Here is an 18,623-nt window from a genome sequence, read left to right as displayed (position 1 = left end):
TTCTCCTTTACCTCCTTATAAAAAGGTAAAGTTGGGGTCTACTCCAGCATGTTAGTGTAAAAAAAAAAAAAATGTTGCCCCATACTTTACATTTTCACAAAAAAAAGACCTCCAAAATTTGTAACGTCATTTCTCCTGAGTACGGAAATACCCCATATGTGGACCTAAAAAGCTCTGCGGGTGAACTACAATGCTCAGAAGAGAGAGAGCGCCATTGGGCTTTTGGAGAGAGACTGTCTGGAATTGAAGGGCATGTGCGTTTACAAAGCCCCCATGGTGCCACAACAGTGCCCCCCCTCCCCCACATGTGACCCCATTTTGGAAACTACACCCCTCAAAGAATGTAACTTAGGGTGCAGTGAGCATTTAGGCTGGCTTCACATCACGATTTGAGTGTCTGCTGCACAGATACGATTTCAGAAGCTCAAGTCGCCTGAAATCGTATCTGTGCAGGGACAGGTATTGACAGATACGGAGCCATTAACTATTATGGGGCTGCCGACCCGATCGTAATCTGCTAGTGCCTACAATCTGGTCCTTTTTCTCAGCAGGTCAGATTTTGGACACAGACTGAAAATTATGGTCTGCCACGATTTTCAGTCCCTGTCAAAAATCTGACTTGCTGAGAAAAGGACCAGATCGTAGTCACTAGCTGACTACGATCGGGTCCCCAGCCCCATAATAGTTAATGGCTCCGTATCGGTCAGTACCTGTCCCTGCACAGATATGATTTCAGGCGATTTGAGCTTCTGAAATCGTATCTGTGCAGCGGACACTCAAATCGTGATGTGAAGCCAGCCTTACTCCTCACAGGTCTAATGTGGGGAAACATATGGGGTATTTCCATACTCGGAAGAAATGTTGTTACAAATTTTGGTGGGCTTTTTTCCTATTACCCCTTGTGAAAATGAAAAATGTGGGATAACTCCAGCATTTTAGTGAAAAAATAAAAAAAAATTCATTTTCACGTCCAACTTTAAATTTTTTTACAATAACATGGAGTAGACCCCAACTTTACCTTTTCATAAGAAGTGAAAGGAGAAAAAGCCCCCCAAAATGTGTTCCACCCCCAAAAAATTTCTTCCAAGTACAGAAATACTCCATATGGGGCCCTAAACAGTTGCCTTGAAATACGACAGGGCTCCGAAGTGAGATCGCCATGCGCGTTTGAAGCCTAAATTAGGGATTTGCATAGGGATGGACCCGGATGCAATAATTAGACTTGCCTCCAATAACAAAATTACCCTACGGAAGTGTTTCCCAAACAGGGTGCCTCCAGCTGTTGCAAAACTCCCAGCATGCCTGGACAGTCAATGGCTGTCTGGCAATACTGGGAGTTGTTTTGAAACAGTGCCGTACCAGACGTTGTTCATTTTTATTGTGGGTGTGTGTAGTGTAGCGTAGTGTCTTTAGGGTACATTCACACGGGCGGGGGTTTACAGCGAGTTTCCCGCTGGGAGTTTGAGCTGCAGCGGAAAACTTGCTGCTTCTCAAACTTGCAGCGAGAAACTCATTGTAAACATGGGGGGGCAAACTTCCAGCTGTCGCACATTTTTTGGATCACTTTTTTTTTTTTCTTTTTTCCTGCTACATTAAGGGTCTATTCACACGTACAGTATTCTGTGCAGATTTGATGCGCAGGATTTTATGCTTCAGATTTCAATGTAAACTGACTGAACACTGCTTGAAATCCAACGCATCAAATCTATGCAGAATACAGTACGTGTGAATAGACCCCGAGTGAACAAAAATCAGCAATTCTGGCCATTGGTATTTTTTTTTTATATTTTTTTTTTACATTTATGCCATTGACCATGCGGTTTCATTAACATTATATTTTAATAGTTTGGACATTTATACACGCGGCGTTACCAAATGTGTTTATTTTTGTTAACTTTATTTTATTTGAAAAAGCTTTTATTTAGGGGGAGGTGCTTTTTACATTTATTGCCTTTTTATTTTTTACAAATGTATTTTCACAATATTTTTTGTCCCCATTGGGCAGTGTTTTCCACAGTGTGCCTTCAGTTGTTGCAAAACTACAACTCCCAGCATGCTCAGACAGCCAATGGCAGGTGGAGACACAGATTTAATTTTTTACTTCTAGACACTGATCAATGCTGTGCCATAGGAGCCTATAGAACAGCACTGATAAGTGTTATCAGCCCTCCATTACTACAGGCTGTTAAGGCTGCCTGCAATATTGGAGCGCCGATCAGACAGGACAGAAACCTCCACCCGTCCTCTCAGCTGATTGGGACCCCGCGGGTTTTGCCGCGTGTGTCCTGATCAGCTCCACTGAGCTACCTCAGATTGTTTTCGGCATTTAAGACTCCGCAATCAACTTTGATCACGGCATCTAAAGGGTTAATGTCAAACATCACATGGATCAGCAATGTCCGGCATTAGCAAATATGAAGTGAGTGCAGCTCCTGAGCTCGGTTCATACACCCACCGTATACACACGGCAGTCAGCGGTGTAAGGGTTACGTCACCTCCTCCCAGTGCTCGCTACTGCTGGGAGGAGAGACCGTAGGCCCATAATGGCGACCGTAGGCCGCACAAGACCTGTGGAAGGGGGGTGGGGGGATGTACTGCCGACTGCTGGGTTCCCTTCCGCGGCACAGGGAGGATGAGGCAGTGTAGCTCCGGTGTGAGGTGCTGATGTGCAGTTCTGCACACTGGAGAGCGTAAAAGTCGAAAGACACGCCCCTATTTTAGGCCACACCCACCAAAATTATCTGCAGGAAAATATATACACACACACACACGGCGACTGCAGCCCTGCCTTGAAGGCTTGAAAATGGTGGTGTGAGAATAAAGCTACCTCACTGCTTTGAATAAGTTGGTGTGCTGCAGTTACGTTGCTTGTTGGATCCAGGACCGGGGTCCCTGAGACCTTCACCCACAGCACCTGTCTTGTCACAGCACCTGTCCTGGTTGTGCTATTCTTTTCCTTTTTTTTTTTCTCTGCTATATATATACATATAAAAAATCTCTTTTTAAAGGGAACCTGCCATCATCTTTTACCTTATATAATGGATAACACTGCGTTATGTAGGCTAAAATCTTTTCTCATTATGTGCTCAGGTTCTGCTTCCAGTCCTTGCTCGTGAAGAGACTTTTGAACTTGTTCTGTGCTGTAGTCTTATGATCCTGGAGTAGTTCCAGAGACTTCTAGGTTTGATTGACAGCCCTAGAACATTAACTCAACCTAAACAAATGGAGCAGAGCAGTGACCATGGCCCTGCCTGCGGCTTAGTTGTTTTTGACAATTTGTTAGCTCCAATGTTTGTGTGTGTGTGTGTGTGTGTGTATATATATGTGTATATACAGTGTGTGTATGTATTTATTTGTGACTCTGGCCAGCTAATTAGTGACTTTTATGCTTTCATTTACTGTAAATGAAGTTCATAAGGTTGAATAGACAAGGGTCCATCAAGTTCAACTTATAACTCTACTGTGTTGATATAACATGGCAGTCAAAATGAATCCCTTTATTAACGTCTTGTCCCCAGAAATCTAGTATTCGTACTATATTTTTCAAGATAAGCTTCCATGGAGAGATGTTTTTAAGGGCTGGAATACCCTTTATGGTCTATTCCCATGTACCGTATTCTGCGCAGACTTGATTTGCAGGATTTCCGCTGCAGATTTCAATGCTAACTAAATGACTGAGCACAGCTTCTAATCCTGCGCAGGATACTGTATATGCGAATAAACCCTTGAAAGGAGATTTGCAGTGTATAACACTCATCCCCTGTACGGGGTCCAGACATTGCCACGGCTGAGGCATTGCCTCTCTGAGGTTGACGACACCCCCCCCCCCCCCCCCCAAATACAGCTACATCTCCGCCTCCCATAGAGCACATGAGAGCCATGGCAGAGCTGAGGCCCCGTACAGGAGATTGCAGGGAGTCCCAGCGTTCGGACCCCCTAACACCCACCCCCCGTGATCAGGTACTTAAGTGCTATACACTGCAGATCTCTTTTAATATTGTACAGAGTTCACTATGAGACCAGCAGTAAGAGGATGAATGGATAGACTGGACCTATATTTGCTCCTAACCATTTCTTTTTTTTACATGTTTCTCTTTTCAGTTTTCGCCTGCCTTGCAGTAATAGAAAATGGTCCGGTCAAATTCTAGGTCCCATTCTTCAAGATCCCGATCGCCATCATCCTCACGATCAAGGTCGCACTCGAGGAAAAAAAGATATAGGTAGAGTTGGCTTATATATTTAGTATGAATGTGTATTGCTTACTGAGAGATCCTAGTAAGAGTTGCTGCTGTTTGTCCTGGAGAAACTACAGGAGAAAATAAAGATGCTCCCAATTAAATATGTGACCACAGGCTGTTTCTTGTAGTTTTCACTCACAGATGAGATGCATGTTAGACTAAGGGCAGATCAAAGGAAGCTGTCCTGAGCTGTTTCTCAGTGTGCCTGTGGATAAAAATGACACGTCAAAATTTTTTTTTGTCAAAGTCGGAGTATTCAGACTCTGATCTTCACAACAAGTAGGAAGAGAAGCATACGGCTGCATGCTTCTCTCTTTGCTCTGTACATGATATAGACTCGGGAGGGAAACCTACAAGTGACATTTCACTACTTTTTCGCTCACTTATCTCCCATTCAAGTCAGTAAGAGATAAGATATTGATGAGAAAATGATTAAAAGATGTTGCCATGTCAATAATTTCCTCTCTTAACACCTTAAGGAACCAGCCTATTTTGGCCTTAAGGACTCCGCCAATTTTATTTGCGTTTTCGATTTTTCCTCCTCGCCTTCTAAAAATCATAACTCTTTTATATTTTCATCCACAGACTAGTATGAGGGCTTGTTTTTTTGCAACCAGTTGTCCTTTGTAATGACATCACTCACTTTACCATAAAATGTATGGCGAAATTAAAAAAATACTATTTGTGTGTGAAAATTGAAAAGAAAACCTCAATTCAAGGTTTCGTTTTCATGCTGTACAATTTATGGTAAAAATTACGTGTTCTTTATTCTGTGGGTTAATACGAATAAAATGATACCAATGATTACATACTTTTCTATTATTGTACCGCTTAAAAGTTAGTGCATCTATTTTGACGAGCTATTACTTTTTCATTTTTTCCTTTAATCAGCGGTTTGAGGGCTCATTTTTTGCGCCGTGATCTGTACTTTTTTTGATAATCCATTTGCATATATTAAACTTTTAATTAAATGTTAATTATTTTTTTTTATATTATGTGACAATAAAAGCATACATTTTGGACAAATTTTTTTTTTTTTTTAAGTTTACGCCATTCACAGTACGGGACCAATAACATATATTTTATAGTTCGGACATTTACGCACACGGCGATACCAAATATGTTTATTTTGTACTTTTTCTGTGGGTAAAATGGGAAAAACGGACGATTTACATTTTTATTGTGGGAGGGGATTTTTCAGTTTTTTTTTTACTTTACACTTGAATAGTCCCCATAGAGGACTATTTATAGCAGGGGATCAGAGGGAGGAGGGGTAATCATTATACCCCCTCCATCTTAATCCCCTTATGCCATTATTCTCCCCTCCCTCTGATTCACTTTTGCCATTATCCGATTATGACAAAAGGGATTAAGATGGAGGGGTGAATAATGGCACAAGGGGATTAAAATGGAGGGGGCATAATGGCACAAGGGGATTAAGCATCGCTTTAGAAAGGTAAGCACACGCCATTATGAAATTAAGTACTTTTATGACTTATTTTGTCCACGGGTACCCCTCACACGAATTTGCGCAGGTGTGGGGACCTCTGTCCGCCATGCAAGATGATCGGATCCCCGCAGCAGCGGTGCTGGCGATCTGATCATCCATATTAAGTGCCGCAGATGCTGTAATCAAAATTGATAACGGTATGAGGGGTTAATGGCACACATTAGCGTCATCGCTAATGTGCACCTTTACCGGTGGGTCCCTGGCTACTGATAGCAGCTGTGACTTGGCGCACATGACATGAGCACGGCTCTGGTGCTCGTGCTCATTTATAGGACGTAAATGTACGTCCTTGTGCGTTAAGTACCAGGGCTCCAGGATGTACACTGACGTCCTATGTCGTTAAGGGGTTAGGCATTTGTTAAATACAAATATACACCTTTTTGGGAAAATTGCTAGGCTTCAGTATGCTTTATATTGATGTTTACATTTGTCCTAGTGTAGCAGTGCCTCAAAATAACCAGATATAGGTTTATGAATTTAGACTCCCCTAGTAAGCCATCAGATTCCAGAAACTTGATAATTTTAGAAACCTAACATTTAGGGTCTTCCCACTGCTCAGATGACAATATCAGCAATCTAACTCAATGATCTAGACCTATGCTTCTGAGCTTTAGCAAAATGTTGGGATCGACCGATTATCGGTTTGGCCGATAATCACGATTTTGGACATTATCGGTATTGGCAATTACCTTGCCGATATGGCGATAATGCCCCGCCTCCCCGGCCAGAGACCACCGCCGCCGCTGCCCCATTGCCTCCCACATCCCCGGTTTTATAATTACCTGTTCCCGGGGTCCACGCTACTTCTGGCTCCTGCGGCGTCCTGTGCGCTGTGCAGTGACGTCCTCAACACGACGTCACCGTCAGTGCACACAGTGACAGCTCAGGACAACGCCGGAGCCAGAAGTAGCGCGGACCCCGAGAACAGGTAATTATAAAACCGGGGATGGGAGAGGCAATGGGGTAACGTTGGTGGTTGGACTAGGGAGGACCTCAGGACAGGCAAGGGGAGAGAAGCGGGCAGCAGCGGTCTTTGGCTGCAGTTCATTGATTTAAAGCGCCCGCGGGGGGGGGGGGGGGCGGTACTAATGACTGCCGGGGGGCTGCTGCTAATGTCTGCAAGGGGATACTACCTACTATTAAAGACAATCTTACAGCAGAGTCACCTGCACTAACTTGAATTTATAGGTAGATAGTGCAGGTGACCCGGTTTCTACCACTGCTCACCATGTTAACATCGGTCTCACCCTCAATGCAAATTCCCTGTTCTGTCCAATGGAGAAGAGAGAAATCTTAGCTCATACTACAGCAGCCGCCTCCATTGTACACAACAAGGACCCACATATCATACGGTAAGCAGAGCCAGAAACCGCGTCACCCTGGGGTCAGATTCCCTTTAAAATATAAGTACTCGTACTTGGTATCGGTGAGTACTAGAATTAAAGTATCGATACTCGTACTCGATCTTAAAAAAATGGTATCGAGATATCCCTACCCCTAGACATCTTATCCCCTATCCAAAGGATAGGGGATAAGATGTCAGATCGCTGGGGTCCCGCTGCTGGGGACCCCCGGGATCTCAGATCCCCGGGATCCGAGGCCACAAGCATTGCTGGTGTGAGGTGGAAGCCGTACAGGTGGGTGCTGCAGCCGAGATCCCGGGAGTCCCCAGCAGCGGGACCCAGGCGATCTGACATCTTATCTCCTATCCTTTGGATAGGGGAAAAGATGTCTAGGGGTGCGGAGTACCCCTTTAAAGGCAAAGCAAGGAGTGGATAAAGGGAATCTGACAGCAGCTTCACCCGCACTTAACTGAATATACAGGGTAATAGTGCAGATGATGCTGATAAACACAGTTTACCTTATAAAAGTTCATGCAGCCATTCTGTTGTAACACTGTCCCTGCTATATTATTCACTAGCTTAATACCCGGCGTTGCCCTGTTTTTCCTTCCTAATCCTTGTTGGGGAGGAAAATAAACAAAGGAGGAAGCTTTTGACTTCCTGTCCAGTCCGCCTGTCCCGTCTGCCTGTCCCATCTTGTGGGAACATACATTTCCCATTGATTTGCATATAGAAAAAGTAGAAGAAAAAAACAGGGATATGCACCCCTAGTGAAGGATGTTTTATAGGTGAGATGAAAACAAGTTAAGTTGTAACACTCACCTATTTTCGTTGTGCTGAGAGCACAACATCTGTGATAGCCTTAGGTGATGTCTCAGGTCTGCAGCCACGGTCCTCTGGAGCAAAGGTGATGTCCCAGCAGTGAAAGTAACAAGAAAAAAGCAAAGTTGGGCCGTTGGTGGAGCTGGTCCTGATGGAAAGAAAGCTCTGTAGACCCTTCTCAGTGTCTAAATGAGGTTTTATTAGCACAGAAAGCAACGCGTTTCTGGTCCGAACTGGACCCTTCGTCTGGCAGTGTGCATACAACATAGTGAACAGATGCGGTTTAAATACATTCCTTACGCAATCATAAAGGTTACGTTCATTTGGCAATTCACAGACATGGTTTACGCAAGTAGCGTGGGTAAGTAGAACATCTGTAGCTGGAACCCAGTACCGTGCGAGTGCATTACTATATCTGCACTAGCCGGCCAGGACGTCGGCAACTTGCAAGGGCAATCTGATACAGGTATGTGCAGGGATTGCCTTACTGGGAAATATTGGCCGGAGAGCGATATCCTTCTTAGTTACTGCGGCTGAGGGAACAAGGCTGATTGGGTAAGCGGAGCTGGAGATGCTCCTGATAGGTCAGGGGGCGGAGACCTATGTTCCGTGCGTATCACTCTGACTACTGAGCTGTCAGATCCCTTAGCGCTATGGAGCGGTGGCGGAGTTGAGAAGGGGCGGACCTACAAAGGTACTGTACCAATGCGGGTGAGTCTGCTATCGCACAGCGGGGCGATATGCAGCGGTAGCAGAGTTGAAAAAAGGCGGACCTTGTAGGAAACGGGGCGATATGCAGCGGTATTAGAAGCAGGGCGATATACAGCGGGGCGATATGCGGCGGTGGCAGAGTTGAAAAGGGGCGGACCAGTATTGGAAGAACTGACACAGAAAAGGGGCGGACCTATATTAGAAGAACTGACACAGATTAGGGTAGAAGGGTAGTGTGACCAGCTGGATTAGGAGAACTGACACAGATTTCGGTCGAAGGGTAGTGTGACCGGCTAGATGTGCTGGCACCTTGCTAGGTGGACAATGGTTAAAATCTACTGGGTAGGGTATGCAGCAGCCGTATGAGGTATGTGGTGTGGTAGAGATGGGGAAAATTTTTTAGCCCCTATTGGGAAAAAATCCTATTATTGCCAGGGATAGGGGAGGGTGGTAATGGTAGTGTCCCAGGTATACCCGGGTATGCCTGGCTGTTGGCATATAATACAGTATGTACAGTATACCGTGTGAGGTATGTAGGACTGTCAGTATTTGGTGTGGCATACTGGTGATGTGTGAAAGTTGGAATTGAAGGAGCAGGCAGTATTTTAAAATATTTAGGGTGTGTTATAGAGATTACACAAGGATAGTTTCAGAGACTTCGTTGAGTCCAGTAGGCTGGAGGGATCCACACTTGAAAATCCAGAAGACCTCTAGTCTCTTCAGTATGTCAAATCTATTCGAACGGAATTTTGGAACTTGATCAACAGGGGTAACATTTAAAGGTTTAGCAATCCCTTTGTGGGCCAAGGCACAGTGCCTGGAAAGTCCATGTAAAAGGAATCCTGTCCTTATATTAAACCTGTGCTTATTGATCCTGCTGCGCAACTTTTGAGTAGTCCGCCCAATGTACTGCAGGCCGCAGCAGCATTCAATCAGGTAGATGACAAATTCAGACTCACAGGTAAGAGTGATACGCACGGAACATAGGTCTCCGCCCCCTGACCTATCAGGAGCATCTCCAGCTCCGCTTACCCAATCAGCCTTGTTCCCTCAGCCGCAGTAACTAAGAAGGATATCGCTCTCCGGCCAATATTTCCCAGTAAGGCAATCCCTGCACATACCTGTATCAGATTGCCCTTGCAAGTTGCCGACGTCCTGGCCGGCAAGTGCAGATATAGTAATGCACTCGCACGGTACTGGGTTCCAGCTACAGATGTTCTACTTACCCACGCTACTTGCGTAAACCATGTCTGTGAATTGCCAAATGAACGTAACCTTTATGGTTGCGTAAGGAATGTATTTTAACCGCATCTGTTCACTATGTTGTATGCACACTGCCAGACGAAGGGTCCAGTTCGGACCAGAAACGCGTTGCTTTCTGTGCTAATAAAACCTCATTTAGACACTGAGAAGGGTCTACAGAGCTTTCTTTCCATCAGGACCAGCTCCACCAACGGCCCAACTTTGCTTTTTTTCTTGTTACCTACATTGATTTGCATAGGACTTTAAACAAAAACCCCAACACTCACAAATGGGGGTAGCTAAGGGTTAAATTAACTATCCTATATTTTAAGTGGACATATAAGTAACATGTGACCAAGTATTATCGAAATATCTCCAGCTGTTTGGAAGTTATGCAGTAACATATATTTCCCATTGACTTGTATGGGACTTTAAACATAAACCCCGCCCCTGGCAAATGGGGGTGAGTAAGGGTTAAATCACCTATCCTATGTTTGTTGTTGTCATATAAGTAACGTGTGCCAAGTTTCATGTTAATATCTTTAGCCGTTTGGACGCGATGCTGGAACATACACATATACATACACACACCTTGAGTTTTATATATATATATATATATATATATATATATATATATAGATTTATAGTCCATGAAAGGGGATAGAGCTACTGGTGGGAATAGCATTGCTAGTACAGCATAAGGAACGTCTCCTTTGCTCAGAGGCTAATATTTTCTTTTCTAAAGATTTCAACAAAATGGCTACGCAGATTTTTTTTATAATATAAACTGGGTTTCTTTCAGTATTACCAGCACTTTTAACCTTTTATATTCAGGTTAGTATGGGTGCTGCTATCAGATTCCCTTTTAAGGGGTACTCCGGTGGGGGAAAAAAATTCAAATCAACTGGATAAACAGTTTTGTAAATTACTACTTTACAAAAATGTTAATCCTTCCAGGACTTCCAGCTCCACAGGAAGTTGAGTTGTTCTTTTCAGTTTGACCACAGTGCTCTCTGCTGACACCTCTGTACATGTCAGAAACTGTTCGGAGCAGGAGAGGTTTTCTATGAGGATTTGCTCCTACTCTGGACAGTTCCTGACATGGACAGAGGTAGCAGCAAAGAGCACTGTGGTCAGACAGAAAAGAGCTATACATCTTCCTTTGTAGTATACAGCAGCTAATAAGTACTGGAAGGATTAAGATTTTTAAACTTTCTGGAACCAGTTGATTTGAGAATTTTTTTTGCCGGAGTACAAATTTAAGGGAGCAGAATTTTTTTTTAGAAAACATTATCAGCAACTGCATTGAGTTTTCCTATTTAAATGTGTCACAACTACATGCATGAAAGTAATGGTCCGTCGGTTCACATGCGTGATGACTGCTTTATCCTCTTATGCTTGAGAACTGTGTTTTTTTTTTTTTTTGTCTATTCTTTTTCCCGGCTATGGAAAGAAAATGTCTTAAACTTTTTTTTATTTTTATTTTAAGTTCCAGATCTAGATCAAGATCATACTCTCGATCTCGCAGCAGAGAACGTGTGTACAATCGAGATTTCCGCAGAGATTATAGGAATAATAGAGGAATGAGGCGCCCCTATGGCTTCAGGGGAAGAGCAAGAGGTTACTACCAAGGTGGAGGTGGCAGGTACCATCGTGGTGGTTATCGACCAATGTGGAATCGCAGGTACTCCCGAAGTCCTCGCCGTGGACGGTCTCGCTCTAGGAGTCCAAAGAGGCGCTCTGCTTCATCTCAAAGATCCAGAAGCCGATCATACAAGTCTTCTCCGTCACAGAGGTCATCTTCGTCCAGATCTTCATCCCCTTACAGCAAATCTCCTGAGAGAAAATCTCGAGCTTCCCGTGAAAAACCTAAGCAAAAAACTGAAGAGGCAGAAAAATCAAAAAGTCCCTCGAATGAGAAATCAGGTGATGAAAATAAGGATGCTTTTGACCCATCTGAGCCTTTAGATGAACTTGGGAAAGAACTGGATTTGCATGGGGAATGTTGGGCAGGGCTGTCTGCCTATGATAACAGTCCGAGGTCCCCTTGTAGTCCTTCGCCAGTAGCTTCTCCTCCTAGTGATAGTTCTTCCCAATCTGATGGACCTATTCTTAGTGCGGTCCACTCTGGTAAAGACACTACATCTCAAAATTCACATTCCATGGCCCATAGCCCAGAAAGGTCTGGTTCTGGCTCAGGTGGCAACGGTTCAACTAGGTACAGTCCTTCACAAAACAGTCCAATTCATATCCCTGTTCAAAAGAGTCCCGCAGAGACTGCTGTGCCCCCAAACACCTCACATGAGGAAGGCCATTCTCAGTATTCTTTATTCACCGAAACAGCAGAGCAAGATGTTGCTAAAGGTACAAAGTTTCAAAAAAGGTAAGGAGATTGTTTCAAGTTTATTTTTTATTCCTAAGCCTATAAACTTATTACAATGAACATGTTGTTTCACTATTCCTCTTTGGTAAAAATGGAAATTTATTGTAGAATGGATCCTAACCACCATACAGTGTGCTTCTTATTTATGATGCATGCTTTATCTTACTTTTCCAGATATACAGATGAAGAACATAGGTTATTTCCAATTGAGAAAACTAATAGAGAGAAAGAAAGCCACAAGGATAAGACATTGGATAAGACTAAAAAGGAATCAGGCCGAAATTGGGATGATCGGGATATGTTAGATTATCTTTTGGAAAAAGAGTCTAAGTCTCAGTTTTTGTCAGTTTCTGAAAGTGAAGACCTAGAGGAAGCAGAGGATTATAGGCAGTTTAGAAAGTCTGTCTTAGCAGAACAAGGTAAAAGCTTTTCTTCTACATCCCAGTGGAATGCTGAAGAAGAAGGGACTAAGTATAAGTCCAAAGCTGTGACAAAGAGCAATAAGGAAGGAGAAAAGATCAGGGAGGGCAAGGGACATAAGGTGGCCACCAAAGAGAAACATAAAGATGATGATAAAAGTGGTAAAAAGGAGTCCAAGTCGCCTGACCCAGCTCTGTTGGATAAGATGAAAAACCCATTCAGTTGCAATTTTCCTTTACACCCAAGTGATGAAGTGAGGGAGAAAGTAGTGTTTAGGGAAGATAGTCCACTTAGGATCAGAGTGATAGCAACAGAATCTCACCATCCTGAGGTTAAAGTTCGGATACCCGCGGTTCCCCTTGATGATATTAGGTAAGGAGACTTTATTAGAGACAGGTTTTATCAGATGAATGAAATGTAATCTAAATGTTGTTTTCTGTTACAATAAAGGCCATCCTCTCTGGCTAGTGACCGCCTGCTTGCCAGCACGCTTGTACATTCAGTCAGGAGGCAGAAAGACTTCAGATCCATCTTTGACCACATGAAGGTTTCGTTCTCCAACAAAACCTCTCCAGAGTCATTTATCTACCATGTGGTGTCTCTAGTACAGTTTGTCAAAGGTAAGCAATGACAATGGCGCATGAATATCCACAACTTGGTTATAATTTCATATTGGTTCGCCAACAGTTTAGAGCTACTCTTGCTTAACACCTCATTGGCTCTATACTGGAATTCAGCACGTGTATATATAGCTGATTTCTTAAAAAAAATGCACCACACCTGTCCTCAAATTGTGTATAATTACAACGCCCCATACCACAGTTGCAATACCACACACTAACTGAAGACAATTATGGCACTCTTTCTGGAGGAAAGCCCCCCCATGTTTTCTAATCTAAGAATGGAATATTTCTTACCATTATGTGACATGTATGTTGCATTTTTCAGCAGTTGCATTGTTCAGCCCTCTGTTTTTCCTGAACTCTGTTCCAGAGTGGATGGAGTCTAACTGCTGTGCTGTTTCCCATATACAGCCCACATAGAGAACAGGAGATGCTGCTTCTCTATATCTCACATATACTCATACACGGCACAGTTGCTGTAAAACAATAAATAAATAAAAAATAATAATAATGGAAGAAAATGTATTTGTTGATCATTTCTTTCAGAGAAGCGTCTTTGTATATGTCTTTCCCCTTAAAAGGAACGTGGCATATTTCCGCAGTATTTCAAATTTTGAGAATTTGCATTTTATAGTTGGATTGCTTTAGTAGTCTGTACTGTACATGACCTGTGTTTAATCTTTTCTCATATTGCACATTGTATGCATCTTGTCTGTCACGAAGCCCAATAATGGGTTAAACTAGTGCAAACAAAAGTAGTGCAGTTTCCCATAGATACCAATGACATTAAAGCTTTTCTTGTTCATAGGTACATCAGAAAATCAATGGTCTCTTGGTTACTGTGGGAAGCTCCACCATTTTTGTTTACATTCTTTTTTTTTAAATGTATTTATTTTTATCTTTGCCTATAGTTTATAATTCCAGAAAAGAAACAGTATTGCATAGCAATTAAGTAGTTTTTATGTAAATTCAGTATGCTTTTCAGAATATTTTCAGATACTAAGATAAGTTTCTGTACATCTGTTGCACCGTGGTTTTAAATTTTTTTTTTTTTTTTTACAGTGAATGGTATTTTTTATTGTGTGCGATTGTCTTTTTTTTTTTTTTATTTATTTTTTAATAAATTGCCTTCTTGGTTCAGCCTCCACCCTCTTTAGTAAGCTTTGCCCTGCACAGGTATATTAGTTAGGAGCCAGACACCTAGACCTTTCACACCTGCCTGATATTCACAAATGGTCCTGGTCAGTGTGGTTTCCTTAAAGAGGTTCTCCAGGAGTTTTACAGATTGGTGGCATGTCCTTAGGATATGCCCTCAATCTATCTTACTGGTGGGGATCTGACACAGCGCTTGTGTAAGCAGTACAGCCTCTAAACCTCCTACCAGAGGCAGCACACTGGGTAGCAGCTGTACATTGTATGGCAGTTCATCCCATTCCCTTCTTAAAGATTATAAGAGGGGGTTCTGGGAGTCTGACCCCCACTGATCAGATATTCATGGCCAATTCTAAGAATAGACCAAAAAAAAATAAATCCTGCTTTGTCTTTTAAATTATGGTGAGTGTTAGGGCAAAAGTCCGGCAACTATGCTTATGTGCAAGCAAATATGCCATCTCATTGGATGGGTTATGTGAACATCTCATTTAATGCCATGTTTTTGCCAGTCCACAATGTTCTTAGAAAAATAAAGGGGTTAACTAAAGAAGGTCGGTTGTCTCAAAATGGCACTAAACGTGTTGTACAATACTAATGGGTGGTTGACGTTTCTGATCTAGTTTTGTGATGTTTGCCCATGTACACCGCTCTTGAGCTGGAACTGGCCAGTGTTGATTTCTTTTTCATTATGACTAGGTCCTGGATAATGTTTTGAAAGCCCATGTAACACAATAAAATATACTGTTGCTGGGGCAAAACAGGCCAAAGTCCTCCTGACACAAATGGCAAAATTGCTAGATCCTAAAATTCCTGGGTTTGCTGGAATTAAGCTTGAGGCTCTACCTTTTAGTGGCTCTTTCCAGGTGTTTTTCTTGATTTTGAGACTTGTACTGGATGTTGGGCGGTAAGTGGACATAGCTGTATATTGCTTTCTTTCACAGGATTGATGTCTCCTATTGCATGAACTGTGATTACAGGTTGTTTAAAAGATATGACATATACACACTTGGGTGATAATGTTATAACTCAGCATTACTAGTATTATGTTCTTTGTGCATGCTACCAAACTATTTATTTCTTTTAGATAGTATTTTAAGTAGTGTTTTTACTCATTGCTTACAAACAAAATATGATTGTTTAGTATACACCTTGATAAATGTAATTTCACCAGTAGAGCACATGCTCACACTTTATCATATAAACTGTAATCATTCAGGGACCATGGTACAAAGGGCATTGTCCATTTGCGTGGGCCTATTTGTATAAAAAGAATGTGTACACATCTTTAGATGACCATATCTGCAACTCTTTCTCCCCCCAAAAAACGTTTTTTAAGACCTCTTTAGTAATTGTATTTAATTGGGTACCGGGTGGGCTTAAAGCAGTTTGTTGGTTTTCCTCATTCTTGAGGATGATGCATTAGTTTTTGCCTTCTTGTACTATTTCTCAGAAAAAGTAGATCTGAGGTAGCAATTGAGGTAGATTCCTCTCTGCTTATTTCTGAAGTATGGGATGTCTCCTGGAGAAAAAATGCTGTCAATGGGGCTCCCTTTAAAACAGTTTTTTCCTATGTAATGCAAAATGTTCAGCATAGTAAAGCAAATAACAGTCAGATCCAGATATTATGGAAAATATACGAAAAGGTAAATTGGACCTATCGTGAGATCATTGTGTGACAGACCTCTTTTCTCAAATTGAGCACATGTCTATAACAGGACATTTAGGTCTTTTTAGGCCTTTGCCACCTGTATTACAGTAGGGTGCTTCTGAATGAAAGGAACGGCAGTTAGCAGTCATCAAAATCGTCTTTAGTCCAAGAAACCATCAAAAGTTTGCTTTTGATGGTTCAGAAACCAGTTTGACCATGCCCATATTAGAATGAAATGATTTACTATGGCAGTTCTGTGGTTAGAGCATTTACACATTCTTCTTATGCTACTGTTTTATACTATTTGCTATGAGCGTTTGTATTATACTTAAAAAGTGTATTCACATGTACAGTATTCTCAACATATTTAATGCACAGGATTTGAAGCTGTAGAGTTCAATGTAAAATAAATGACTGAATACAGCTTCAAATCTGCAGTTTCAAATCCTGCACATTACATGTGCACAGGATACTGTACATATGAATACATCTTAAAGGTGTCTACTGGAATCCTAAAGTTTTTCTTGTTACAGCGAGGCTGGTAAGAATGAAGAATAAATGATACTTCTCTACCTTGATCCCCTGCTAGTCTCTGCCATTCCTACCTCAGAGATGAGATGCTTCAGCAGTAGCTACCTGATCATCCAATCGCTGGCTCAGACAAGACACTGCTGATGTCAGTGGTGGAGTGGGCAGGCACTGCTGATACACCTTGTCTCGGAAGTAGAGACCAGAAGAGGTCTGGAAGTCCTGTGGTCTTAAAGAAATGTTTTCAGCATGGTTAATAATAATACAGAACATTGTCAATTTGGAGTTAGTTTTCAATTGTATATTAGTAAATCATAGGGAAGTTGCGAATATGCATCTTAATATTGAATGAATTAGGGGCAAATAAATATTCAATGGAAGAGAAGAATTGTTTGATGTAAAACATGTTTCCTTTCTCTTTCTCTCTCTTATTAGGATTCAACCTAGTAATAATTGTTGACATTCTTCAAGTCCCTCTTTAAGATCTGTGGCTTTGTGTTTAAAGGGAGTTAAACTAATGAGGCAGTTTTTCTCCTCTACAACCAACAGAGCATTATTTCAAGGGTGACGGAAAGACCCTCAGTGAGAGGTTTGCAGGGTATCAGACAGGCACAGATGAGCATGCCAGCCGTCCAAAGAGCCCAGAAATTCACCGGTATGTGCCATGAATACTATAACACTTGTCATTTTCCTTACAAATTCTGCTATACTAAATAATGTAATATTTTCTGTATGATTAAAGGGAAATTCTGAATGTAAACTGCAGCCAGCTAGGCCTATAAAATGGCAAACTCCATACTCTCCTCTCCCAGTCTAGCACCGGCTATGTGTTTCGCTGTGGTGCTTTAATTTACTTATGTTGATACGCTCTTATTCAGATGCCGTTCCAAATTAGCAGCATCCTCAGTTAATGTAAATCTGGAAACCCCTATAAAATATTATTTGGCAGAACTCAGACCTGCTAATCAGATCTGTACTATTGACACTCATGAAAAAGTAGCTAAAACTCTCCTTGAGAACCGGTGTTAATCTTCTGTTTTTTTTTTTTTGTCTGGGGTTGCTAAAGGGGCAGGCATAACTACCGGTCACGGGATAGTAAGGGACAAGAGTGAGTATGGTTGACCGTAGGACACACACGGGATTCTCGTATATATTTCTAAATATAAAGTTATAATTGTAATACCTGGTAAAATATTAAGAAAGGAATGATGGAAAATCTTTTGTTTGTTCTTATTTATTTTTATTTTTTGCAGTTTAGGCCCCAATTACTTTATTGGGATACGTTACTAATAAAGGTCCGGGTTCAATATATGCCATAGCAGGTCCTTTGACTTCAATATCCTTACTGTACTTTTGGTTTCTTTCCCAACTAATATTATTTTTTCTTTCGCATTTGCATAGTGGGCTACAATCTTGAGTCCTGCAAATAAAAAAAGTAAACAGTAAACAGACCAAATGTAGTCACTAATAGACTACATTCAGTGTGATAAAAATCAGTCTGAGCTGTAGTATATGTTGAAGTATCTTTTTGCCATTTTCTAGACCTATACCTACTTGTACCAAAATATTATTTAAATTTGGGCTTTTTCTGTCTATATTTTGTTTTGTTATAGGAGGATAGATCTGTCACACAACATCCAAAGAAAACACACTTATATGCAGAATGAAGACAAGGCCTTTGCAGTGAAGGAAGAGCCGTCCAAGGTATTTTGAGTCTTTTTCATGTCTTTGTCCATTTGGAAAGAGACTATTTGTCTAAACTCCATAGAACCTGTAGATTAAAATCATGTAGTTCTAACACTATACATGACTCCTTTTTCTTCTGGGTCTGTTCTGATGCATGTCCTTACTGTTGTATCTGAAGGGTTTACTGTTAAAGCCAGAGTTCAGTCTTTGACTAATGTAACAATTATCTTGTGTAACACAACATCATATGTGAAATAATGGCTGTCATTTTTCTGTGTGATGCTTCCTTTTGGTCCAAAGAAATTCTTTGTTAGCAT

At 41.7% G+C, this 18,623-nt stretch overlaps 1 protein-coding gene across 7 annotated transcripts in view; it reads left to right on the top strand.

Moving 5' to 3' along the window:
- BCLAF1 (BCL2 associated transcription factor 1) overlaps nucleotides 1-18,623 on the top strand; it is a 43,894-nt gene that overhangs the window by 6,929 nt on the left and 18,342 nt on the right. For all 7 annotated transcript variants that reach the window (XR_008891363.1, XM_056566621.1, XM_056566618.1 and 4 more), the window contains exons 2-7: nucleotides 4,102-4,220; nucleotides 11,356-12,249; nucleotides 12,424-13,041; nucleotides 13,120-13,289; nucleotides 17,170-17,275; nucleotides 18,234-18,324. Coding sequence is in view for 6 of the 7 variants with exons in the window: in XM_056566621.1 (XP_056422596.1) it covers nucleotides 4,129-4,220; nucleotides 11,356-12,249; nucleotides 12,424-13,041; nucleotides 13,120-13,289; nucleotides 17,170-17,275; nucleotides 18,234-18,324 (1,971 nt within the window). In the remaining variant the exon portion in view is untranslated. The remainder of the gene's footprint in view (nucleotides 1-4,101; nucleotides 4,221-11,355; nucleotides 12,250-12,423; nucleotides 13,042-13,119; nucleotides 13,290-17,169; nucleotides 17,276-18,233; nucleotides 18,325-18,623) is intronic.

Source organism: Hyla sarda, chromosome 3 (assembly GCF_029499605.1).
Source record: "Hyla sarda isolate aHylSar1 chromosome 3, aHylSar1.hap1, whole genome shotgun sequence".
In the NCBI taxonomy this organism is placed as follows: Eukaryota; Metazoa; Chordata; class Amphibia; order Anura; family Hylidae; genus Hyla; species Hyla sarda.
The sequence above is the reverse complement of the archived record's forward strand: the minus strand, read 5'-3'. Positions and strand labels throughout refer to the sequence as shown.